Source organism: Sorex fumeus, unplaced genomic scaffold, assembly GCF_029834395.1.
Source record: "Sorex fumeus unplaced genomic scaffold, SorFum_2.1 ptg000072l, whole genome shotgun sequence".
NCBI lineage: Eukaryota > Metazoa > Chordata > Mammalia > Eulipotyphla > Soricidae > Sorex > Sorex fumeus.
Window position 1 is genome coordinate 3539945 of NW_026606129.1, and position 27267 is coordinate 3567211.

The window sequence follows — 27267 nt, forward strand, 5'->3', positions numbered from 1 at the left end:
CAGTGGCCTGACAGGACCCAGGCCTGGGGACAGCGTGGTTCCTGTGTTTGCCAAAGGAATGGTCAGGAATGCTCCCTTTTGATTGATTGATTGATTGATTGATCTGGTGACCAGACCCCATGGTGCTCGGGGCTTACTCCTGACCCTGCCCTCAAGGATCACTCCTGGTGGGGCTCAAGGGACCCACTGAGGTGCCGGGATAGAACCCGATGGACTGTGTAAGGTGAGAGCCCTACCTTGGTCCACTCGCTCTGACCCAGAATGCTTCCTCTGTAAGTCATAGCACTTGGAGGCGTGGGTCTCTGCAGAGCCCAGCTCGTCCGTCTTCAGTGGGACGTTCCACGACCAGAGTGGGCAGCACCAGGCTGCAGCCAGCCCATCACCTGGTTTTCCCCTTTGTTAGGTAAGAATGTCCTCCATGGGTGACAGGGTGAGGCTGTACCCACTCGTCCTTGGGAATCTGACCTCGTAAGGAACAGACCCAGGGCTGTGAAACCAGATGGGTCGGCCTTATCCGCTTAATAACTGAGATGGCTTCTCTGCTCAGAACCTGCTTCCTCATCCATGGACTAGTGCCGGTGACGGGATGAGGGGGAGGGTGTTGAGATTGCGGTGATGGTGGGCACTTTCTTGGTGATGACTCACATGATGGCACTGAGGGTGCGGTGATGACCTGGGGATGCAGAGGGTCATGGTGATGGTGATGGTGATAATACCAGTGACCCCGAGTCCATGGGGAAGTTACATGGATGAAAGTCACTCTCCACTGAAAGCAAGGAGAGCGCTTGGTTGTTCTGTCTGTGGAACTATTATAAGTGGTCATGTCTGGGGGGTGTTAGCTCTGCAAGTCAGACATTTCCTTGTGACGGAAAACAGAGAGCCCACAGACAACTGAATAAGGGAAAGGGTGGAAGGAAGCCACTCTGCAGAACCTGAGAAACAACACTTCTGGCTGCGGGGTGAAGGGTGACTCTTGCACTTGGAACCCGCCCCGTTGCAAGGAGCGTGAGTGCGAGGCATTTCCTGTGAGGAAGGGATTCACTGTGATGGTGACCTTCCTCACTCTTACACCTGTCCTCGGTGCTGAGCGAGTCCCCTGACAAAAGCATCCCCTCACTTCCCAGTTAGGGAGAAAATCATCAGCTCTTCTGAAGGGGTCGCCAGCGGGCGCGGTCAGAATCAGAGCCTCAGGGATCACATTCCTCCCCCGAGAGCCGCCACCTTGCGGGGCCATCTGAGGGCATTGATTTCTCAAATATTTTACTGAATCACCACGAGATAGATCCTGATAAAGCTGTTCATGATCAGGTTTCAGTCATAGTGTTTGAACACGCATCCCTCGACCAGGACACATTTCCCAGCATCAGTGTCCCCAGGTTCCCTCCCACCCCAACTCTTCTCTCTCTCCCTCCCTCTCTCTCTATCCCTCTCCCTCTTTCTCCCTCCCTCTCTCTCCCTTCCTCTCCCTCCCTCTCCCTTCCTCTCTCTCTCTCCCTCTCTCTTTCTACCTCTATTTTTTCTCTTTTCTCTCACTCTTTTCCTTTTGTACACTGGGTTTGCTAGCACAGCAGGTAGGGCATTTGCCTTGCACACATCAACCCGGGTTTGATTCCTCCATCCCTCTCGGAGAGCCTGGCAAGCTACCCGTGGGATATTGGATATGCCAAAAACAGTAACAACAAATCTCACAATAGATGTTACTGGTGCCCGCTCGAGCAAATCGATGAACAACAGGAGGACAGTGCTACAGTGTTACATTGTGGTTTGCAATACAGATACTGAAAGGCTATCATGTATCCCTTTACTTTTAACACTCAGCTCTTAACCAGAATGATCATTTCTAGCTATTGTTGCCATAGTGCTCCCTTCTCTATCCTAACTGCCCTTCCCCACACACACTTGTGGTAGACTCCAACCACCTGAAGGGATTCTGTGGCTCAAGGCTTCCGCCGTCTCTGGCTCCGTGGCCCCCCTCTGCCTTCCCACAGTGCCGCCCGCCCCCTCCCACAGATGCTGCCGTCTCTCCCAAACCTCTGCCAAGAGATCTCCCCACCCCTGTGGCGACAGAGGCGTACTCAGGCCTGGCGGGACCAGCTCCAGGAACCTTGGCCCCTTGTGCAGTCAGACTGGCCCAGCCCTACGGGCATCACCGTGTCCTCTGTAGGGGGCAGAGGGGTGAGGGGAGCCCCCCAGAACCAGCTGGAGCAGAGCCGGCTGGCATTCATGGCCGACGTACCCGGGATGGCTCCAGCCTCCCTTTCCTCATCCACACCCCTTCTCACTCTTGAGTTCTCTGCTGCCAGGAAAATGCTCTCTGGTGCCCCTCGCGTGCTCAGAGCTGGTGAGGACTTGCGCGTCATCTGCAGCCCAGCTGTTATTAATTCATGGATCAATTGCAGATGTGGCACGGTCCCCAAACCTGCTGTCCCAGAGTCCTGGGCTGATGTGGGGGGCTTCGGGGAGGGAGCCCGGGTTGTTCTCACGAGACGTTAGTGTGTTTCTGGGTCGGCAGACAGGACTGGCAGCTGCCCGGGGGAGCATGGCCACCACCGACATTGGGTCAGGAACCATTTCTCTTAAAAGGTGAGGAACCACGGACGCCTCCTGATTTCGTGGTGGTTCCACGGCTCGTGGCGGAAGCACAGCTGCATCTGTTCCCCAGGGGACAGCAGGCAGGCTGTGTGGGCTCCCGTCTAGTCTCGGGGCCTGCCCTGTGGCCGTGTGGTGGCCTCCTGCCATCGCCTGCTCTTATTAAAGGCATTCATCTGTGGAGACAGGCTGCCCGGGAACCCAGCGCCCTCCTCGCGCCAGGAGATGTGGGACTTAATTACGGCCACAAACTGAGCTGGGCCCTGGGTGCCGGGGAGGACCCCGCATCTGCACCGACCTGGGCTCTGCCCTACACACCCGAACACACTCGTGCTGAGCAGGGTTGTTCCGAGGGAATCGGGGACCAGGATCCCACCTTCCTGACTCGGGCAAGAATTTTAACTTTAATAATAGCTCTGCACTGTAGCTCTGCCGTCCCGTTGTTCATCGATTTGCTCAGGCGGGCACCAGTCGAGTCTCCATTGTGAGATTTGTCGTTACTGTTTTTGGCATATTGAATACACCATGGGGAGCTTGCCAGGATACTGTCGGTAGCTTGCCGGGCTTGCGGAGAGGGACAGAGGAATCAAACCCAGGCCGGCCGTGTGCAAGGCAAACGCCATACCTACTGTGCTATCGCTTTTTGATAATAGCCTCATAAAATACTTGCCGTGGGATCATCTGAGGATTCATAACCACCGAGTTTGAAAGAACTAACATTTATCTTCTGGAATATTACGGCTGCTCTTCGTTTTGAATGAGATTTTTTCCCCCAAGTATCTCCAGCCAATTGGAACACTTGTCTTGTACTTGGGTCTTGTACTTTGCAGCTGAGTTAGTACTAATTCTGGCTGTGAGCTTCCTAAGCAGAAACGTTCGAAAGCCAATTGAATTAAGAAAAGCACTCAGATTTGGATATGACTGTTCAGCTAAAAGTGGAAAGGCTTCCTAGAGGATCAGCCGCAGAAACAGCCTGGCTAAGAGGCACCTGTCATAACCCATCCCATGGACTGCAAGTGAGAGGGTTCTTGGTTTCCATTCAGCATGAGAGGGGGCGAGAGAGATGGGATGGAGGAAGGGAGGGAGGGAGGGAGGGAGAAGAAGGGAGGAGGAGGAAGCAAGAGATGGGAAAGAGTGAGAAAGATGATCCTTGTTTTAGGTTCTGAAGTGTTAAAGTGAGTGTAGGGTTCAGGCCCGAGGCCAGGGGTCGGGGCAGCAGGCCTGGCGTGGGTGAAGCCCTGAGTTTGACCCTCAGTGCCCCCGCCCTGCCCCCCCCCACCCAGGACCACAGAGCAGAGCCTCTTCTGAGCATCCAGTGCCATGGGAAGGTCTCCGGGGCTTCCCGAGCACTGCTTGAGGAGCCAAGATAAATGCACAAAGGATTGAAAGGCATATAATTGTGATGAATTGCACAAACTTAGTCCAGGGCGTGTGTAGGCCACGCACAGGGAAGGCACGGGATCTGCATGAGGTGCTCAGAGGCACAAGAGCCGCAGAGCAGAGCTCAGCTCCCGTAAGGGACGGGGACGTCGCTGTCACAGTCCCGGTCACCTGAGCCGGAGCCGCTCCCCGGAGGGTCACTGTCATCACGGATGCTGCAGACAGCCACTTCAAGGCTGAGTTGTTCCCACACTCCAGCTCTGCAGCGAGGACCGCTGACCTTGTGTAAAAGGCCGCGAGCCGGTGCCAGGTGGAGGAGAAGCAGCCAGAAGCGTCTCCCGCTCCGAGGAATCGGGCTCCTTCTCGCGTGTCTGTCTGCTCGTCTCTCTGGAAACCTGGCTGCTGCCAAGGCTCCGGCCCTTCCCCAGGGGCTGCGTCCCTGCACTGTAGGGCTTTGGGTTTCCTCGGGGAGAGTCGCCCTGGATTATCGCTCGGACCCCTCGGGGAGACTGGCCCAGGCTGCTTCCTCAAAGCTCCTGGCCGGGGAACAGCGAATGCTGTCCACGCACCCCTCCAAATGCCCTTCTTTCTCCTTCTTTCCTTCTTTCTTGCTTGCTTCCTTTTCTTTCTTTCTCTCTCTCCTTCCTTTTTCCTTTCTCTTTCTTTCTTTCCCTCTTTCGTTCTTGCATCCTTCCTTTTCTTCTTTGTTTCTTTTTTCTCTTTTTTCCTTCCTTTTTTCTTTCTCTTTCTTTACTTCCTTCTTTCTTGCTTACTTGCTTCCATCCTTCCTTTTTTTCTTTCTTTCTTTCCTTCCTTCCTTTCTTTCTCTTTCTCCCCTGTTTGGCTCTGGGCCACCTTCAGCAGAGTTCGGGGCTTTCTCCTGACCTGCACACTGGGCTCACCCACGGCCATGCTCAGAGAACCTTGTAAAGTGCTGGGAGGGACCCACATCTGCCTGTGTGGGACAAGCGCCTGCCCCCAGCTCCCTCCCACCGGCCTCGTCTCTCTCTCCTCCATCCCTGTCAGGGCAACACCTGGGCATCCTCCTCTCAGGTGACCTGTCTGTGAGCGGCCCAACTTCCTGGCCTCTGCGTCAGCTCACTCACGACAGCCCATGTGAATCACTGCATGCAGTGTGACATGAGGTAGATGACGGGAAGGAAAGGTCCAGGCTGGCTCCTTGATCATCGCTCCCAAGGGCACAGCCGGGGCCAAACAGCGAAGCCCCCTGGAGTGCCTGCTTCTAGGGGGTGAAAGGCCTCACGCCATTGCAAAGCCCCTGCCAGAACGAATCGTGGGGATACAGGCTGTCTGGCGGGGCGTGGGCTGGGCAGAGCAGGAAGCGGCGTGCAGGGGTGGACAGGGATTGGGGGTGGAAGTCGAGGCCCTGATCCAGACCTGGTCCTCATGACCTGTGGTCCCTGGAGCACAAAGCCGGAGTACTCCCAAGTCTGGGTGCGGCCGAGCACTCCCCGCCCAAAGAGTGGACGCAGAGCCGCGTTCCCCCAGGGCTTCTGGGACCAGCCGGATCAGCCGGATCTTCAGCCGGTCTCACGGCCCCCGTTCCCCATATTCTCCTGCCCACTCGCTCTGTGTTACCCGACCACAAAGATGAAAAGCATGTGCCACGGGCTGGAGCGATGGCACAGCAGGGAGGGCGTTTCCCTTGCATGCGGCTGACCCAGGTTCGATTCCCAGAGTCCCATATGGCCCCCCGAGCACCGCCAGGAGTAATTCCTGAATGCATGAGCCAGGAGGAACCCCTGAGCATCGCCAGGTGTGACCCTCCCCCCGCCCCGAAAAAAAAAAACACATGCCACATGCAACTGGCCCTGAGCCTCCTCTTGGCAGCTGTGCTCATGCTTCTGGACTCTGAGGACAGTGCTTGGGGGCAGGTCCAGCTGCTGCTCTCAGTGCCCCCTCCCCACGTGGGCGCCTTGTTATGGCCAGAGAGCCCCGCAGGGCCTCAGCTGTCCAGGCTCAGGTGATGCAAAGCTCCTTGTTGTTTAAGGGAAAACGCCATTCTTGAAGCATGGCCTCCCTGTGGGCCAGCTCTCGGACATGGACAGGAGAGGCTGAGACAGCTGCCATCCGACCCCTCTGCCAGGGTCCTGGAACCTGAGATGCTGTGGTTCTCTGCCCACATGCCCAGGGAGATGCCCGCAGCAGCTTCTGCCAGCCGCGTGTCCTGCCGGTTTCAGTAAGACTCATCAGAGCCCAGCGGTCCTGGCACTGACCAGCCTGAGGGTCAGGTAGGGGGCGTGTCCAGGCTGCATTTGCCAAAGTGGCATTTGATCTTACACCTGAGTCAGGAAGAGACTGGACGTGCCCCGCCTATGTGGGGGAGGGGCTCGGCCATTCCCAGCGGTACCGGCTCCCGCCTCCCTCCCCAGCCCACTCACCCGCCATTCTCTCCCCTGTGCCACGCGTGGCTGAGACGACCTGTGGATGTCCCGAGATCCAGCCTGCAGAGTTAGGGACGGTCCCCCCAGAAAAGGGAGCGCCGGGCTGTGTCCTGGGGTCACATCACAGCTCACCCCGGCTGCCTCATTTTGCATCTCCAAAAAGGAAGTTGGATCTGTACAAAACTAATGAGATTTATGAAAAGTTTGATAGTGGGTGAAGTCATCTTATCACACCTACTTGGTACTCGCTCGTGACTGCAGGAAATTTCATTCTATCCTTCTCAGACGTTGGAAAGGAACTTTTCTTGGCCTTCCGTCAGTGCAGAGACCGCTGGGGCGGAGAGCTGAGTGTTTTCTTCTCTGCTAAACCCTGGGCCGAGCCCTTGACATGCTCGACACGGCAGCGCATGGAGCGTCTTGTCCTTGCTGCTCTGCACGCCCCGGCAGCCAGTGCTCACCCAAGCACCGCTCTAGCTGGTGGGGCTCGCCCCTTTCCTCCGACGCTGGATTCGAGGACGGTGGGCGTGCTGGGGGACAGCGGCCAGCAGTGTCCCCCCAGCTCCGTCAGTACAGGATTTCTGGAAACTAAACATGGAAGTTGAAAAAGTTGTCACTGTAGCTGACAGAATTGGAGGTTTCCTAAGGCCAATGAAGCCAAATCTTTTGACATTCCCTCATCTAAAAATAACACTTGATTAAATTCACTTTCAATATCCCCTTTCATTCCATAGTATGGTTTTTAATGTGCCCTTATTTTCCTGAGGAAAAAAATGGAAATGAAAAGCTGTAATCCAAAAATAAAATCCATACTTAATACACAAGCTAAATATACCCCCAAGTTTTCTCATTGCTGCATTAATTCAATGAAATCTAATTTAGGCTGGTCCCACTCTTGAATAAAGAGGAATAAGGATTACCCAGTTCGCATTGGGTGTGAGCTCCTTCCTTCCAGAGGAAACGTTAATGCTTCTGTCCTATACAAGACCGGGTGTTCCTCAAAGCGTCCTGGAAGGGTGAAATACAGGGCGTTTCGTGCAGCTGCCCGGCTTGGCTGAACGTCCTGGCTTCGTCCATTGTCCGGGCTGAAAGGGGCATTTCCAAAGTCTAGACTCTCCTATGTCTCAGCACCTCCTCCTGCTCCCGACTCAGGGAAGAGTTTCCCTAACCAGTGAGCTTTCCTTCCACCCAATGTCCTGGAAGTCACCTCCAGAGTGTGTCAAGTGAGCTGTTTGGGGAAATGTAAGAAAACAGGTGTTTGTGTGGACCCTCTCTGCAGCTTGGCCTGAGACTCTTTGCGGTTAAACGGTTTTAGCCTGTAAGACCCCTACAGAGCCTCTCTCTGGCCGGGGCAGCTCCAGACAGCATGTGATGCGCATGTGTGTGCGTACACATGTGTGTGTGCACATGTGTGAATGCCCGTATGTGCACACATGCGCGTGTGTGTTTGTACATGTGTGTGTTTGTATGTGTGTGCATGTGCACACCTGTATGTGTGTGCTTGTGTGCACGCATGTATGTGCATGTGTATTGTGCACATGTGTATGCTTGCGTATGGTGTGCACACACACGTGTGTGTGTGTGTGTGTGTGTGTGCCCAGTGGTGACGGCTATTCTGGCCCCCGATCTCCATCCCCCTGGCATTTCTGCTCCTTTGCCTCCCCCAGGAACCTTGCTCTGGCCAGGCGAAGGCTGCTCTGATCACCATAAACCACAGATAATCTCCTTTCTGGCGAGAGTCACATGCCCTGTGAGAATATAACCGTTGGCAGATGAGTCAATGCAAACAGGACCTCACAGAAGCGCCAGCAGCCGTTTCCCTCCGAGGGTCGCCTTGAAGCCGTTCCCCTGGCATGGCCGAGTCCTGAGGTTTCCTCTCGAGGGCAGCTAGCACTGCCATCTCCCTGGATGCTCCGTGGAGAATCAGACGAGGGGACGTTGGGTGTTTGCACTCGTCAGTTTGTCAGTCTGGTCACGTTCGCAGGCAGAGTAGAGAGGGACAGGGCACGGAGCTGATGCAGAAAGGCCGCCGAGCTCTGCAGGGGGAAGGAGGCAGTGGGCAGCTGCCCCTGAGGCATCTGCTCCATTTCAGAGGGTCTCAGGCACACGCTCCGTTTTAGAGGGTCTCGGGCACACGCTGTCTGGCACCGCTAATCGGAGGCCTTGCATGCGGCCCCGCCCCAGGCCAAGGGCCACAGTCGGAGACGAAGTGCTCAGTCGCCTCTGAAAGCTCCATGGGCCGAAACTCAGCCTCGTAGGAACAGAAAGGAGGTCCCGGCTTGGGGGGTCACTGCTCAGTCCCCCCACGTGCCTGCCCTGCCCATTGCTGCCCCATCAAGATGTTGCTCAGCCTGGCATTGGCCTGTTCTCTGGTCCCTGTTCTCCCTGAAGTGTGGCTTCCACGAGGGAGAGTCTGGCCGTCAGCCACGCAGGGCCTCTGTGTGAGCCGTCAGCACCTGCCTGAGACCCTCGCTCCAGGCTCGGGGGCCTGGCAGCCCCACAGAGCGCCCAGAGCCCAGCGGGCACCAAAGACCGTCAGACGGGCGAGTGTGTGGGCCACACCCGGTGGCGCCATCACCGCCTGAGCTGCCTTGCTGTCCTCGCCACCGGCCCTGCTCTGTCAGGGCTCCCAGCACCTTCGAGAGGTCAGCGGGCAGTGGCCGTTCTGCAGGGAGGCCTTGCAGGGGCCCAGGACAGCCTCGGTGAGAATGACAGAAGCCCTCAAAAGTGCCCGCAGCGCCTTTGGGGCAGGTCAGCGTGTGACAAGTGAGACCGGGACGGGAAGTCTCTGAATGGGAGATGGAGAGACGGGCTCAGGCTGATGGATTAGAGTGATGGGCGTGGAGGGAATGGGCCCGTGGTTGACTGGGTGCCTGGGGAGACGGTCTGGAGCCACTCAGACAACTGCAGACAGGACTTCCAATGTGTCAGCAGTCCCACCTCTAAGCATCGACCCCAGGCACACAGAAATGTCCACCCAAGAGGATGCTGGTACTTCTGCTGGTCAGTGCCGGGCCACTATCAGTAGCCACAGTCTGGGTGTCAGCTGGGCCCTGAACCCGTGTCTCCATCCTGGCCTGGGCTGCGGGGGACACAGAGTGGCCCCCAGACCCACCCCCACCCCCTGTGCCGCCGTGCCACCACGACACCCGCGGTGGCCTGCGCTGACCCGGGTTGCTTGTGTGATGGGGTCCGAGGCAGCTGGCACGGCAGGGAGCTTTCTGCCCTTGGCTGGGAGGAGGCGGTCTCCAGAGAGGTGCTGAGTGGCGGCTTTTTCCCGCAAGGGAGCGGCAGGCCAGGCCAGTCGGATCACCTCTGGTCTAAGGGCGCTGCGTGAGCACAGAGCTTGTGTGTGTACTTGGTGGTGGTTTTATTTTCAAAACTGTAATTAAATGAGATAAAAATATATGGTGGAAACTGCCGAAGCAACTTAAATTCAACATAAATAACAGCTGCTCGTCATCTGGGAATTTCATTTATATACACAACTTTTCTGATGCTCTTAATCTTCCTGTAACCAACATGCAGCTAATTCCCTACCCCCCTCCGCCCAGGGCTGCAGCCACGTTTCCGTCTCAAAGGAGAAGGATGAGAACTCGCCGTGTTTCGGCCAATGACTCAACAAACCCGTCACCCCAACAGCTGACACCACCCCCTTCCCGCCCCAAATAATAGCCTGGCAGAGCACATGAGCCCGAGCTGAGGCCCGGTGGCTTCGAGGTGCGTGCCTTATTATGACAGCAGCCGACAGGACAGCCTGTGGCCAAGTGTCCCTGTGACTTTCAAGCAGGACTCTGGGGCTGGAGCTATGGGGAAGTAGGGCAGGCACTGGCCTTGCACGTGGCCAGCCAGGGCTCCATCCCCGGCACCCCAGATGGTTGGCCAAGCCCATCAGGATCATTGAGTGCAGAGCCAGGAGTCAGCACTGAACACCCCTGGCATGACCCCAACCTCCAGAGGAAATGGCAGTGCAGGAATCTGACTCTCCCGATGTGGCTGAGGGTCCCCGACCCTGTGGATTAGGGAATCTGGGGCGGTGGACCATAGGGGGACACGGGCTCTGTCCCCGCTCCAGGGCAGTCGTCCAGGGCTGCAGGATCAGCTGCCACGCCCAGGCCAGGATCACACCCAGAAGCTCGACTACTGAGCAGGAACAGACGAAACAGTCAGCCACTTCCAGCAGCCCAGGGGCTTCTCCCGCTGCTGTCCAGACTGTGGCCACCTGCCGGGTCGGGTCTGACAGGGCCACAGGCCCAGTGAAGTGGCCTGGGTTCCTCTCGGCCCCTCCTCGGAGAATATTCATTCCAGCCTCCCTCGCCTCTGTCCGGCGAGCCCCCCGGCACTGCCCACTGACGCGGGGACCGCTGTGATGAATTACCTCGAGCGGGTTTTAATTTCCGGAAGGGAGAAGCAAAGGCCATGAAGCAAAGTTCAAAAGGAAGAACATGTTTCTCTCTGTCAAAGCCGTAATGATCGTCAGTCGATCACGTCCAGAATGATCTCGGCGGATGAAGGACGGATGGGCGCGTGATCGATGGCCGAGGGGCCGGCAACGGCCCTGCTCACAAATTGATTCTAACCAGGCATGTCATCTGGATCTGACACCATGGGACACGTGAGCCCGGAGAAGGCCAAGGTCCTGCTGCCCTCCAGCTCCTGCCCACTGTCCAGGGGGGCAGGAGAGGACCCCAAACTGATGTGGCGAGGGCAACGGGGGCCGGGTGGGCATCTGCTCCGCAGAAACTCTAGGAAAAGAAGCTGATGATCGGCTGCACTGGGGGCAGTTCCTGCGGCAGAAGCAGCAGGATCAAAGGTCCTGGGGCAGGTGAGCTGGCAGTGTGGGGAGGGCAGGAAGCAGGTGTGATTGTCAGGGCAACGCCGGGCGGGGTCAGGGGCCAGATCACAGAGAGCCTTTGCCCGCACCAGGAAGAGTCTGTTTGAGTCTGTTTGGCCCCATGTTTGATGAGGACGAGGACTCTTGAAAGGGCTTCTCGGTGTGGTGTCAGGACACCAGAGAGAGCTTGCCGTTGCCCGACTATCAACATTCCCCAGCCCGGGTGAGGTGTGGGAGAGATGAGCCCCCGTGGGGAAAAGTGCTGGTGATGACGGCTCACCTCCGAGGGCAGCTGTCCCCGAGGGAGCGTGTTATTTACGACGCCCCGTCCACTCGGCACTCCTCCTCGCCCGCCTGATCACTGCACATTTGTATGGAACACGCAGGGAAGCTCAAACATCTTCAATTGAGTTGCTCTTTGTCTTCCTAAATAGCAGAGAGGTCTAGATAAAATAGAGAATGTCAGAGAACTGAGGGAGGAGAGAAGGAATAAAATGAGAAATAAAAATAGCTCTCAGGGAAGTCTGCTCTCGCGGGGAGAGGGCAGCAGAGCCACCTTGATTTTCTTGTAAAGTCAAGAAAATAATCGCAGCGGGGTGAGGAGGGCGAGAGACCCATCGGGCCATCTCGGATCTGCTCCCCCTCGGCCCTTCGACCTAGTGCGGCACGAGCCCCGGGCCCAGACCCCCGCCTGCTGAAGCACACTCGCCTGGAACCGAGTCTGTGCTCTGGGATGCTGGTTTTCCATTCTATAAAATGGGTCGCTACGATACTGCCATGTTCATGGTTGTGTGACTGCAGTGAAGGACCCCGGGAGAGGGAGCCCTGAGCACTGCCCCGGCTGGCTGAGCAGACCTGACGCTCCCCGGGGAGGCGCGTCCTGTTCCAACGGTCTGTGGACCAAGTACCATGGGGGAGGGAGGTTCCCGTTCTTGCAGAGCTTTTGTTGCTGGAAGTGGAAAATGATCCAGGCAAGTGGTGCGAAAAGGAGCAGAGGGGGGAAGGCGCCTCTCTCCACACAGACAACCCCAGTGCCAACCGGATAAGCTGGTCAAGAAGCTGGAGCAGACACGGGGCCAGGGTGATAGCACAGCGGGGAGGGTGCTTGCCTTGTCCACACACAGCTGGCCTAGGTTTGATCCCCAGCATCCCCGTAGGGTCCCCCGATACCCCCAGGAGTAATTCCTGAGTGCAGAACCAGGAGGAGTAGCCCCTGAGCATCACAGGTGTGACCCCCCCTCAAAACATAAGAAGTTGTAATACACACACACACACACACACACACACACACTCACACACACAATGGAATATTATGCAGCTGTACAAAAGATAAATTTGCTCCAGCATGGATGGAACTTGAGGGGATCGTGCTGAGTGAAATCAGTCAGAAGGAGAAGGATAGACACAGAGTGAGCTCGTTCCTGTGTGAGGTGAAAAATATATAGTTCAGGAGTAGCAGGTGCTCAGTGACCACACGGCTGGACATTGAGTCCACAGATCTGAGGGGTTAATAGGAGAAGGGCTGGGGCGGAACTGTGTTGGATGGGAATGGCCTTTGGGCCCTCGGGGGAGGGAGTGGACACTGGCGGTGGTGGCGGCAGGACGTGTACACGAAGCCCCTCGAGCAGCTTTGGAGGTCACAGACCCGCAATGCAGGTTCTTTTTGAAGAATAAATAAGCAACCCCAGCTGCCTTTGCAGGGAAGCTGCCCCGCTCTTCGTCCTATTTCCTGGCATCCCTCCCTCGTTTGGCCTCCTCAGCCTTCCCTGGCCCTTTCCGTGCCTACACGGAAGACATTTGTCTTGATTTCCTCTCTGGCTATCAAAGTCCCCCCTGGAGACTCCATTCTGCTCTCTAGAGCCCGCCCCGACGCACCCACTCATGTGCTCGCCGTCCGTGAGTCACAGCCAGGTAGCGCCGTCACAGCCGCTCGTGGTTTTAAACGGGCACCTGTAGAAATGGAAAGTCATCCCAAAGTTACCGACTCTCCTCTGTAGTGACTGCAGAGGGTGAGCCAAGCTTGCCGCCTCCGAGAGCGGGGAGCAGCGGGGGTCAGCCGGGCACCGGGGGCTCTCCCCAGGGCTGCTGTTTCCTTGGAAATCCTGCTGGAAGCATCTTTCAGAAGCCGCCTGGAGGTGCGCCGCGGGCGCGCGGAGGAGGTCAGAGGCGCTGTGGAAATGAGTCTTATGTAAATTGGGTGTACATTAACGTGGGAATATTAATAGGCCCCTTTGTCACCCGTGCAAAGAGCTCCGGGAAGATTCGCCTTTCTTTCCGGTGTCAGACACCACCTAGAATCACATTCGGGTCCCTTCCCTCAGACGGCTGACTAATTAGGGTAATTAATGTCGGAGCGTGAGCAAAGAGCCTTAGAGTTTGGTTTCATTTTGTTGTGTTTGACTTGGTTGTTAGAGAGATAAAATGGTTGCCGCCAATCCCTGGAACAAAAGAGCTCAAGAATATTTGCAGATATTTGGGTAAACAGATGGAGAAGTCAGAAACACAAGGGAGCGTGCAGTCACCATTTTGCGGCTACATATTTTTAATCCCATTGATATCAATCTCATTTTGATGTGATAGTGTGAATTTCTAAAATGTTGAAGCTCCATGAACAGGTAAATAATCTAAAATGGCCATTTCTTTCTTTTAAAATACCATATGTATCCATTATAAAAGCCAGGCACTCTTTTTTTTCCTGCGTGTGAAATATTATCCATGTTTACATTCAGAATAGCAGAAGCTCTCTCTAGAACTTTCCATCAGAGACGTTCCTAAGGAGACTGACTGAGCCCAGTGTATTTGAACGTTTCATTCTAAGTCAGGATCAAAATGACAGAGTCGCTGTCCTAGCTGGGGTGGGGGTTGCCTGTTGGCACCTGTCTGGCCCAAATGAGGGTGTCAGAAGCAGCGTCCCACTGACCCACAGGCTGGCCTGGGACCATGTCCCCAAAGAGTCAGTGCCCGCGCTTTCCCGAGCCACTTTCCGTCCACTCTGCTTTGTCATCCAGAAGTGCCACTTGCTGGATCCCATACACAGATCCTCCACACACTGTCCGTGTGGGTCTGAATTGGCCAAGTGGGAGGAAGCAGGGACTATCCCACATTGGGAGATGCAGGAGTGAAGGATGAGGAGACTCAGTGCAGGAGGTGACGTGTGAGCTGGACGGGGCCGTTCCCACTCAGAGCCGCTGTCCCCGGGGCTCCCCTGCGCCAGGCAGCCGTGTCGCCCATCTCACGAGAGGAGGAATGCATCGCAGTCCTTGCCTCTCTCTTTCGTTGTGGGCCCACCCGTCTGTGCCCAGGATCAAAGCCCGGGGCCCTCCCGCTGTGCTCTCACTCCAGCCCCAACTCTGAAGGTCTGCGAGTGTGGCCTCGCCTCCCGTGTGAGCCCCGAGAATGCAGGCGGACGGGTGCCAAGGGCCTGCCACGCACGCTCAGGCGTTGCTGGGACTGTGATGCCCACGTGACCCAGAGTTCCGGGGTGCCGGGAAGACCCTTTCGTTAAACCTGCTGCGATCGTCATAGAAACCATATTCAGAACAGATATATTGCCGGACCATTTTCCATGTGATATTGATTTCCTTATTGAGTGTCCTTTCTTTCCCCCAAGATTGAAGGGGGCGGCCCCAGAGATAACCCGTTCTGGCAATGTCTTGCCCAGACGCACTGTGTGTGGGAGAATGCAGCCCACCCTGGTCAGGAGGAGAAGGAATCTGGACTTTTCCAACTTGTGGTACAAAGTCATACATTCAGTGTGGATGCTGCGTGTTTCGCGGCGTGATTTCTCCTCTCTGTAGATTCCTAGCCGACTGTGGCGTGCCGTTATCTGTTCCTTTGTGGCTGATTTTATTTTATTTTATTAGTGAGACATCATGAGGTACAGTTGTAGACTTACAAATTTTTGTGCTTGGGTTTCAATTATGCAATGATCAAATACCCATCCCTCCACCAGTGCCCATTTCCCACCACCACGGATCCCAGTATCCCTCCCACCCCCCATCCCCCCATCCCACCCTGCCTCTATGGCAGGGCATTCCCTTTTGTTCTCTCTCTCTTATTGGGTGTTGTGGTTTGCAAAAGAGGCAATGGGTGACAATCATGTTTGGTCTAGAGTCTACTTTCAGCATGCTTCTCCCACCCTGGGAGGATCCTCCCAACATCCTTTATTTGGTGCTCCCTTCTCTATCTGAGCTCCCTTTTCCCCTAGCATGTGTGGCTGGCCTCCAAGCCATGGAGTAAAATTCCTGGTACTAATCTCAGCATTCTTGGGTGTTAGCCTCCTATTTTATGTTCCCCAGATAAATGCAATCTTTCTATGTCTATCCCGTTCTTTCTGAGTCATTTCGCTTAGCATGATACTTTCCATGTTGTACCACTTGTGTGTAAATTTCGTGACTTCGTCTTTTCTAACAGCTCCATAGTACTCCATTGTGTAAATGTACCAAAGTTTCTTTAACCAGTCATCTGTTCTCGGGCACTCAGGTTTTTTCAGCAAATGTCCTGTGCCTGTCCGGGTGTCGGCTGCCTGACCGTGACTCCGGCTTGCACTGAGTGTGACCCAAACGGATTCTCTTTGGCCACTGTCTTTGCTGTCTGCAGGGGTCTGCAGGTGACTGCAGGGTCTGCAGGGGTCTGCATCTGCCTCCTCATCCATACCGTGGATCTTTGCTGTGGGAAGCCACGCCCCCACGCAGCATTTAATAACTCCCAGGACAGGAATAGGGGCACATTTCTCCTCACGTTCTGATTTGCTCTGCAACCTGAATTCCAAATGTTTTCATAGGAAGGCTTTTTATTATTTATCACATACTGCAGCCTTAGGGCCTTCGGACACTGAAACTCCCCCAGGAATTAACTGCTCAATCGCTTCCTCTGCGTCCTCAATAAGTATATCCACCCAAGTACGGAAAACGTATTTTGTAATCTTGTTTAAAAATAAAATGCTGAGGTTACATTCTCTAGGAGAATAAAGGACAGTTGTCTTCACAGAAAAAATACGATACGGAAACATATCTGCCATAAAATTGTACGTTTCTTAGCACGTGGTTTTGGAAGAATTTATGCAGAATGCTGAGGAATGAAATCACCACCAAGAATGGATTGCCATTTTTTTTAACTCCATGAAAAGCCAGGAGAGCCAGCTTCCTGAGAAGCTGAGGCAAGGATGCAGATTCCTTTGGGGCCCCATAAAGTTCACTCCAGCTGTAGCTGTAACAGGCCTCTGTGACGAAGGGCAGAACCGACTCCCCACCCCCACCCAAACACCTGCCTCCTCAAAGCCCCTTCCTGTAACGCCCCCCCAGCCAGGTTCACCGGCTGCTCTCGGTGTTTAAAAGTCTTGCTGAGGGCTCACCTGCGGAGACCAGGACAGTAGGAGATCGGAACCAGATGCTCTGGCTCACTCACGGTAGTGAGGCGTTTGGGTGTGTGTTTCGTGTTTTTATGACCCACACAGAGCGTCAAATCCATCGGGCTGACTGTGAGTCTCGGGCGTGATCTCCCACATCCAGAGGGAGATTCCCCTTCCCCGGGAGCCCCCAAGGTCTGGATTCCAGTTCAGTGGCTTTGGGCAGAGATGCGGTTTCCTCTTCTGGCCTCTCGGCTCTGTGCACGGAGAAGGCGATGGACTTCAGCCCTCTCACCTGCAGATCAGGAGTTTAAATGATAAAGGAATTAAATGAGCGCCATATGAAAAGTATTTCACACATGGTCTGACCTTGATACATTTTGCAAATTGATGCTATTCTTGCTATTAGTGGCCTGTTATGGCGACGGAGCGTTCATTACCCATAATGGATTCCGACTCTCCGTGGCCCGCTGCTCCTTGCCAGGGCGTGTGCCAGCGGCTTCCGGAATGAAAGACCTCTCAGGGAAAAGTGTGTGTGGGAGCCGTGCTGGGCCCAGGTGTGCGGGCTTTGAAACCTGCCCATCCGCCGACGAGATTCTTGATTTGGAAAATTAACACACAGCTCACCACTCGGGCCCCAGGGAGAGGCAGGGCTGAGACGGCCGAGGCCGCGTGGCGCTCCCCATGGGAGGCCTGAGTGGCCACCAACTCTCAGGTGCATCTGTTATGTGGAACCCGCCGGACACAGCACCTCGATGCAGGCCAACTTGGAGGAAGGCGTCCCCCAGTGGACGCTGAGCCCCAAACACGCCTACCAGTGCGTTCCAGCTCTTATGCATCTCTGTCTTATTACATCTCAACCCGTCGGTATTCCCACACCACCAAGCACCTGTTTTCCCACTTTATTGATGAGAAAGGCTTGCCCGGGGTCAGCCACGCTGCTCTGACTTCGAGTCAGGCTGACCTTTAGCTCAGGCGGCGTCTGCTTCAGTCAGCAGCTAAGAGCCCTGTCAAAACATCCTTACCAGGCTTACGTGGAACCACGAAAACTCAAGGGTGGCCCAGGAAGCTAGCTTTCAGCTCCGTAGGAAGCGTTAGCGACTCTTTCTCTCATCCCTTCTCTCAGCATGCTGGAGAGGGTCATCGGCTAAGAGCTGCCCCACTGCCCATCAGCTCAGAGTGTCCCGTCTCCTCCGGGTGTGGAGGGCGTTTTTCAGTCTCGTTCCGAGAACCTGTCTGCTGAAGTGGCCATTCAGACCGACTCAGCGCACTTGCTGGTTGGTGGTTTACAGTCATGATGAACCCCTTGAAATCTCCATGAAGAGAAGAGAGAGAAGCTCCTATAGCCACTCCCGGCACCCCAAGTGTGGAGCCCCACGCACCCAGTGTGGGGCCGGCTTGGGCTCTGCAGTCCGAGCTGAGCACGCTTCAGGCACTTTGCCACATTGTCAGGGCCCAGGGATAAGGGACACTAGTTCTGGAGTCACTTCCTGCTGGCTTCCCACTGTGTTTACCCCTGAGAGGGCACCCAGGGGTCCCAAGGAAATGTTCATCCTTGACAAACGTGATGTCGAAGCTCAGGCGTGCCGCGTCCTGGAGGACACGGCGAGACAGGGATGCTGCCGCATCTCCTGCTCCCCAAAGTCCCCTGAGGACCCAGCCCGCAGGGGCAGGAGGGAGACTGCCCGGCCTGCTGTCCATCAGCAGCTGCGATGCCTCTTCCCCAGGCTCTCCTGAGGTGCTTGGGGAGCCCCAGCCGGCTGCTGGCAAGCCCCGACTCATACACCCGCAGTTCACAGCCAGGGTCCGAGGCTCCACTCCTGCCAGGCTCTGGGGCGCCAGGAGTCACCGGGATGCTGGGCGTTCCAGGGTGGCTCCTGTGATGCCCAGGGTCCTCATGGCTCAGGGAATCCAGCCGGGTCGGCGTGCACCGGCTCTGTGACTCCCCCGCACCATCTCCCCAGCCCCGACCTGCCTCTTTCCCTGTCCACAAAGTGGGGGCATGAGTGGAATCAGTCCCCTGATCGCTCCAGGATCTGCTGAGACGACTGTCCCTTGGGGTTCCCAGGGTGACCGCCTGGAGAGCCCAGTCTGTGCACCAGCCCAGCCGAGATACCTCCTCCTTGCAAGGGGCTTGACCAGCACAAGCTGAGACCCTGCAGGGGAAACGGGCCCCAGGCTGCCCCAAGGGGAAATGCCCGACTCTGAACACTGGCACATCAGTTTCTGGCGTAGACAAGATGCCAACTCGGTACTGACCACCTCTCAGCTCATGCAACTGGGCTGTGGTGTGTGACCTCTGGCCTGCAGCGAGCTGGACGGGGGACATTTCCACAGGCAGCCTGGGCCACGTCTCAGGGATGTTTCCAGATGAGCCAGAGTGAGAGCATGTGTGTGAATGGTGTATGTACGTGTGCACATATGTGTGCACATGTATGTCCTTGGAATGTGTGTGCACATTTACATGGTGTGCATGCACTTGTGTGCATGTGTGTCTGTGCCTGTGTGTGTGCATAATGTGTGTGTGCGTGTGTGCACAAGTGTCGGTGCACACATGTGTGCATGGTTGTGGGTGGGTGTGTACGTGTGTGTCCATGGTGTGTATGTGTGTGCCGGGTGTGTGTGTGCACATGTGTGCATGCGGCCCTTCATCTGCCATTCCCGTGTGAGCGCGGAGGACTGGCCTGGCCTGTGCGCACGCTGTGGCTGTGGGGCCGGTGCTTGGCGCCCACCTCCTGGCGGTGGTGGCTCCTGCCAGAGGTCCTTCCGGGAGCTTCCATCCACACCCCAGGAACCCCCATGTCCTGTGTCACGGGGGCTGAGAGGCTTCAGGGCAGGTGGAACTGGGCGGGGGGGGGGGGTGCAGCTCCCCGGAGGAGCCTGCGGTCGCGCTCCTGACCTGCCTCTGTTTCCCCCCAGATCTCGAGAACTTCCAGACGCGAGCGAGGAGCCCCGTGTCTGTGCGGCAGGGCCAGGGCGTGGTGCTGCTGTGCGGGCCACCTGCGCACTCTGGAGGTAAGCCTGCTCGCGGCTTGCGTGCTCTCTCTGGCGCTGTGGACGGGCCAGTGCTGTGTCCTGAGGGTGAGGGACACCCACGGGTGTGGGTGCCCACTGCTGCCCCCTTGTGGACTTCTCCCAGGAGCAGAAGCCGGCAGTGGGTTGTGGGGCCCTCGCTGCTAGACACAGGGGACAGGGTGGCCTGAACCTCCTTCCAGCACTGGTCGGGCATGGCCATACTGGAACTGAGTCCCCAGATTCTCCAGAGGCCGAGGGTGCAGGTCACATGTCCGGGTGTGTCCGTGCACTGCGTGGACACGGCTGACCTCTCAGGGCACCCACATTCCCCGAGGACAGGTGTGGGAATGGGCTGCCGGGCAGCATCTGGCGACTCTCTCAGTGGGGGGAGCCGGAGCAGGGGCCTGTGGGCTGGCACCATGGGCACTGCCAAGCCCTCGAGCCCTTGACAACCAGATGTGCCCTCAGACCCCCCCCCCCAGCCCACACCTCGTAATGGCTTCTCCCAAACATGCCCCCTAACCACTGCAAGCCCAGCCCCAGCACATTAGCCCTGGGGCCATGCACTGACTCGTCCCAAAGTAGCCCCAGGGCCCAAGCCATGGCAGACCCCGCTGGGCACCAGCGTGTCCTGGAGGGCAGCTTGTCCCCCTGCGGCTAGTGTCCCCCACCCCTGAGTCTCTGTCTGTCCTGGTGGTCCCGGTTTCTCTCTGTCCTCACAGACCTGCCCTGGGGAATTCATCTCCGTCCTGCACACCTCTCTGGGGGCATGAAAGGCAGGACAAATGTGGTGGTAATTTTCACAGTTAAAACTTTGAGACATTTCTAATTTTATTCGTTAGGCTTGGTTTGATTGTTTCCTTTCGCTTGAGTTTAATATCAGGTTTGGTTGCTGGCACCCATGTGCTCCCCCTGACCCCACCAAGAGTGATGCCTGAGTGCAGAGCCAGGACTAAGCCCCGAGCACCACCGAGTGTGACCCAAAAACCAAAATAAAATTAGAGTTATATCAGAGCTCTACTTCTCTTTGGAAGTGGGCTCTGTGATTTACGATCATGTAACGGTGTAGAACTAGGTAAATATTTTGGGGGGAAATGTCTCCCAGGGGTGGTGTCCTCGTGGTGACACACGAGGACATAAACTGATTGATCGTGGGCAGATTTCGCTGCCTTGTTAAGATGCTGATCAGACCTCTGGTCATGTCTGGAGATCGCCATTAACAACTCAAACGACAGCTGATGTGAACTCTCACAATTAACAGTTATCCCCTATACTAGGCTTGAATGATAGCACATTGGGTAGGGCGTTTGCCTTGCACACAGTCGACCCGGGTTCGATTCCTATGTCCCTCTCAGAGAGCCCGGCAAGCTACCGAGAGTACCCCGCCCGCACAGCAGAGCCTGGCAAGCTCCCCAAAAATACCAAATACACCAAAAACAGTAACAAGTCTCACAGTGGAGACGTTGCTGGTGCCTGCTTGAGCAAATTGACGAACAACAGGAGGATAGCGCTACAGTGCTCTATGCTGAAGTAGTACTGTTCCTCACTAGCACTAGGGCGCGTGGAAGTCATACTCTGGACCATTCCTCACTAATACTGTGAGGCAGTGAAACTCTATGACCTCACTATTCCTCATTGTTATTGGGGACCCTCGATACAACGCTGCCGCCTCACTGCTGGCTGATACGAGAGAGTGCTGAGACGCTATTGCACCATTCCGTACTCAGGAGTGCTGAAGGAACGCTGTTGTACCATTACTCACTCATCCTGGGGGACATTGAAGTAATGCTCTGTGCCCTTCCTCACTGACATTAGGGAGTATTCCTCCCAATACTTGGGACCATGAAGTAAAACTACTGCACATTCCTTAGTATTACTACGGAGCATTGAAATCAGGTTACTCAACATTCCTCACCAGGGAATAGTCAGACTTGAGCCATGCTGCCTTTTATTTTATTTCCATGGAAAATGTACTTCCAATTCCATTCCTAAGTCGAGAAAGTTTATTATCTTGGATATCTGGTTCTCTGTGATGAAAAATAGCTGGCACGACTATCTTAGTATACTTTGGTAGTGATAAGCTACCGAGAGGATCTCGCCCGCACGGCAGAGCCTGGCAAGCTCCCCGTGACGTATTCGATATGCCAAACGCAGTAACAACAAGTCTCACAATGGAGACGTTACTGGGCCTGCTCGAGCAAATCGATGGACAATGGGAGGACAGTGCCACAGTGCTTCCTATCTAGTTAGGTGCTGCCGTTTAGCGAAATCCTGGTCTACACTGAGACTGTGAGGTATTTTCTGTCGTAAATTTCTTAAGTCGTACTGGTGGGTGTGTGTGGTCTCTACCATGTTCTTCTGAATGATATGGATCCTTTTGTCTGAAATGTAACGAGCCAATTCCTCCTCACTTCTCCTCGTACTTATTTACCACCCGTCAGAGAACCTTCCAGCCTGCTAGTGATTCGATCAACGTTGAGTGATGAGAATGGCTTTGGAGGGGGTGGCTGCCCCTCACTCATGAGGCCTCCCCAGCCCACCCAGTGAGCAGAGAAAATTGATCAGGAGCTGCTTCACGTAAGCTCTCTGTCCCCTGCGGCTTGGTGGCATGTGCCGTGATGGGGAGGAGAACCATCCTGGGTCCAAGCCACAGCGAATATGGGCTCTCCTCTGCCATGGGAACCTGACTCTCGAGAGTGACTAGAGGGTTCTTTCGCAGAGAACAGCAGCAAAGGGGGCTTCTCCACTGCTGCGCGGGACAGAGAGAGTGGGGGAGGATGTCTGTATGCCCTTCTCTCTGAATTGTGGGTCTGTTTCTTTCTGTGTAATGGACATATCTTTTGCGTCTGGGTTTTCCTATCAACTCTTTGTAAAAACTCAGTTGTCTGACAACTGCATCTTCGGATGCCTTGACACCAGCAACTGCATGCTTGTGAGAAGGGAAAACTGAGTTAGTCTAAGTAGTGAACATTCGCAGGTCATAAAATAATTCTAGACCTTCCACAGCAGATCCCTCAGCTTCTTAAATTAACTTGTGCCAAGAATGGCTGGCCTGGGCCCTCCAGAAGGGCCCCCGAGGCGTGCCTGTGCTACGCTCCCTACCTTCATTCTCCTCTGAGCTCCTGGAGAGACTTTAACCTGTTTTTGCAGCTACAGCAAGTTCCGGGCCAAGGAATTAAGCTCAGCTGCTTAATAAATAGCAGTTAATTAAATTTCTTTGTGTTCAGGGCTCTAAAGAGAATAGTTTGGTTTTTTTAAAAAAAAACAGCAGAAATAATTTCAGGAAATTCTTTTTATATCTCTTCTTTCCCTCCTTTGTCTTGTGAAAATGTTGCGTCTTCTTTATTTGAGAAAAACCAAGGACTTTAGTTAATGAATGGTGGCTTTCCTCCCAACAGTCACTCCAGACTTAATTCAGTAACCACAACACAAAAGCATTTGTAAATAGGTTTAAAATCCAGTGAACAATGCCTCTATTTTACTTGCCAACATCAACAACAATCACCAAAGAGTCTGTGTCCAGGCTGAGCCTTTGAACTGGAAACCTAGTGACTGGCCAGGGCTAAGGCCACACTCTCAGCTCCGGAGAAAATGGCATTCGGAACGTGAGGTTAGACGGGTTAAGGGGCAAACAGCTCTCAGCTGTGTCCATTTGGTCACAGAGCCTGTGGCCTGGGCATTGCCCTGCCTGAAAGCAGGGAGGGGCAGCAGCTTTGGGTCCAGGTGCGGCTTGGAGGGGAGGAGTCTGGGCAGGGAGACCCCAACCCACACCCACATGTGGAGGCCAGATAACCAGCTCCCATCTTTCACCAGCGCAGCCAGGCTGAGCATTTCATAAATAATCCAGCAGGCCATCACCGTAATATATGGGAACCATTCTCGTCCTAATGCCCGCTGGAAATACACTCTGTGAATCTCGTCTTTTCAGTGAGAAAAAAAATGAGTAGCTCTTCGGACATGTTTTCAGCAACGAGTCAGTGTTTGCTGAGGTCGGAAGCCTGGACCGTTACGGGAGTCCGGGAGGATAATGGCGCAGTTTATAGAATGAGGAGATGTTGTTTGAGTCCTGGGACGCTGGAAATAGACTCTGGTTGGGAGATCAAAAATGGATTATTCACCACTCCGGGAATCTTGATCCTGTGAGTATTACCACAAATAAGAGTTAGGTATTTTTCTGATACCTTTTTCAACTCAATTCTGTTTCATTTTTGGAAATTTAAGAAGAAAATAACTAAAGTAGGTCAGACCATTGACCAGAGAAAAATACACACAAGAAGGTCATTTCAGACCTGAAGGAATACTGCGGTATTTTGTCTAAAGATAAGATTAGAGTTTCTGTTGTTATCTCAACTGAAAATACAGATTATTTTTAACAGAAAAATGAATTGTGTGGCTGTGTGTCATCAAGGACAAGTATTAAGGGAATGTCTTAACCAGTCATTAATGATACGAGTTAACTGTAATCACTAATAATTTTGAAATTTAAGATGAAAATAACAAATCGAAAATTTCAAATGAAACAGCAATGCTTTTAAAGAGAGACCAAGTCTGTCTGTATCATGAAGTAAAGGTAATATCTGTTGTTCTCTTTTTATCTTATAGTTTTTATTAAAGTAGCATGGCATCATATCAGACTTTTATATGATCCTCACTGAAAAATCAGCATGCAATTAAGTTCACCTTCCTTCCTTAGACAGTTAATCCCTTAACCCAATTTATCTGTTCCCCTTCTCTTCCGATAACCAACAGTTAATTGGTCTTGAGCTCAGAAGTTTCTTTGCTTTATTTAGCTTCCCTCCTTCTAGTTAGCCATGAATAAGTGAAGTCATATGGCGCTTGTCTCTTTCTGGCTCATTTCACTCTGCATGCTACCCTCTGGGTACACCCATGTTCCTGCAAATGGCAGGGCTTTACCCTCTCTCAGAGGAAAGCAGCGCCCTCACTCTGAGCATGCACCATGGCTTTATCCTCCTGCCAGCCAGCAGGTAGTCTGGTCGTGTCCAGTCCTGGCGACTGAAAACGGTGCTGCTATGAACATGTTGGAGCTCATCTCACTCCAAACTGGTAATTGCTTGGTATTTCATTAACTACCCAGACTCAGGATGACTGGTGTATTTTTGATTTTTAAGGAATCTCCAAACCATCTTTCTATCAATAATATACAAGGGTTCCCTTCTCTCCAAGTCCCTGCCTACACTTCTGTTTTTCTTTACGTTGGGGTAAAGCCATTCTCACGGTGGAGAAGAAGCCCCTTGGTGTGCTTTCATCGGATGCCTAACTCGGGCTTGTTGGAAGGACTCTCAGGACCACCCAGAGGCCTGGCCGCCGAGAAGTAAGGGGAGCCTTGTGCCAAGCCAGCCAGGCGTGCCTGTCCTGCAGGGATGCGCCCCCTCCCCACATCACCCTCTTGCAGGTTAACACGTTATCACCCTCTTCCTTGTGAAAATTAACTCCTGGAGGGAGCTGTGTTCTAGCGACACGCCACGGGAACTCGCCCGTCCATATGGCAGCACAGCAGGAAAGAGCTGATGCGGCATTTTAGTGCCAGCCAGAGGCTCCTTTCTCAGGAAGCCTGGCAAGATGCACATGCTTTGTCATTCCTGCGAGCAGCCCAAATGCTAGGCACCTGGGAAATATCAAGGAACTCCAGTTACAGGGGTGTGACAATCCTTAAAATGCTCGGGTTTGCATTTTAAAACTAATGGAAGTGGGTTGCAAAATTCAAAGTCACAGGAAAGCGTCATATTTCATCCATTTGTGGTTGCCAGTGAGGCTGCCAGCGGTGGGTTCAGACCCCTCATAGAGATCACCGCCTGTGAGGAGAGAGGGTTCCCCTGGCCTTGTTCTTGGGGCTCCTCCCTCCCTTGGAGCTCGGCTCACTCCATGGGCAGCTGCGTTCCCCAGTCCAGCACGGTCTCAGTTCACGGGGCAGCAATGGTGATAATAAAGGAGATTTATGGCTGGATCCTAATGGAGTATGGAAATTGGGGTTTCCAGGGTGAAGAGAATAGATTGCTTTAAAAAGAAACCAAAATAGCAAACTTTGGCAGAATCCTTGCAGACAGCAGACCAAGTGTGGGTGAGATGGCCGTTGTGAGTGAGCGAGCCAAATTATTTCCCACGGGAGTGAGAGGACACCACACGCACACACACACACACACACACACACACACTCACACACACCACACACATACACACACTCACACACACACATACACACAGAGTCACATCAGCCCAGGTGTCCAGGCTGTGGTCTCCGGAGGAACTGTGTGCCAGCATGCATTGTGGGCAGGCCCAGATGCAGACTGAGAGAAGGTTCCTGCTGCAGGTGATGGCCTGGATTCTGGAGAGTGAAAGGGGAAAGGAAGGTAGAGCATCATAGACAGACAGCAGGACAGACATCTGGACTCTGATGGATCTGTCCAGGAGAGTCAGTCCAGGGAAAGACCTAGAATAAGATAGTGGTAAGTGAGTCATTCATCTGAGATGAGACTCAAGGGGGCTGGGAAAGATCTGGGCACTTGTCAGGAAGAAAGAGAATGTGGATACAAGATTTTAAGTGCAGCTCAAGAGAAGGTTGGTTGGTGGGAAACAGGTTCTTGGCAGCCCCAGGTGATGGATGAGCATTGCCCAGGTTCCGAGGCAAAAATGAGAAGCAAATTCTAGCAGGGCTAGAAATAGAAAAACCACCAAGATGCATGTGAGGAATCACCTGGACGGGACTTTGGGGCACCAAGTAGGGGGCACAGTCCACGTGCTGGCCTTTGCAAGAGGGCACCAAGGCCAGGTGCCAGAGACAGATATCTGTTCTAGTTGGTTCTGGAAGGGGAGGATGAGGCTGCCACGGGGCTGCTCGGGGGCTTTCTCCCCCTCTTCACGCTAGGGACAAGGAGACTCCAGGGCAGGCCCATGTCCATGAGCCCCATCTCCCCTGCCAATGAAGCACCTCCCTCCCTGAGCCCCCAACCCTCGCAGGTGGGGCGTCAGGTTCTCACAAGATTAATTTGGGGGAATAAACAGGGAAGAGACCATGACTGAATGACTTTAAGTGATCAGGAGGATAGAGGGAACAGGAAGGTGTGTATCAAAGGCCACCCTGTGTCCTTGTGTCTCGGGACACATAACATGAACATGTACTGGCAGCATGTACATATACGCAAGAGGCCTGTTATCTTATTCTGAAGAACCTCAAAGAGGTGTTTAATGTACTTACCAACACACACATGTGTGCGCGCGCACATACACACACACACACGCACACAGAGGACACTCTCTTCTCTCCCTGGAATCAGTAGGAATAGCACTTGCCACCAATGCTTTAGAAAGAGGTCATATGCATCACTTGGTGTGGAAATAAGGAAAAGGCGCTTAGCTAGTCACATGGGGGAGAGTCGTCAGGGGATGGAAAGTTCCAGCTGGGTTCCACGGCATCTGATCAGATCTGTCTTAAACCAGAAAGTCGGAGAGGGAACATGACTATTAAATTGCTTTCAAATGTATCCGAGGAAGGGTTCCATCCTGCCCCCCAAACCTAGAGGGTCTTTGAAAGAGAAAAGAAATGCATCTGTATTGGAGATCCTGAGACCTGAATAAAATCACAGCCAAGGTTAATAAAAGACGTCCAGGAAAGATCTATCCCAGTGCTGTGAGCTGAGAGCAGTAATTAAAAGGCGAGTGTGCATGGAGGAGGCCATCAGTGC

The 27267-nt window shown here is 54.1% G+C and overlaps 1 protein-coding gene across 2 annotated transcripts in view; it reads left to right on the forward strand.

The window, feature by feature from the left end:
- Nucleotides 1-27267, forward strand: part of LOC130037372 (contactin-4) — a 255110-nt gene that overhangs the window by 128064 nt on the left and 99779 nt on the right. For both annotated transcript variants that reach the window (XM_056129211.1, XM_056129213.1), the window contains exon 4: nucleotides 19472-19567. In XM_056129211.1, coding sequence (XP_055985186.1) covers nucleotides 19472-19567 — 96 coding nt within the window. The remainder of the gene's footprint in view (nucleotides 1-19471; nucleotides 19568-27267) is intronic.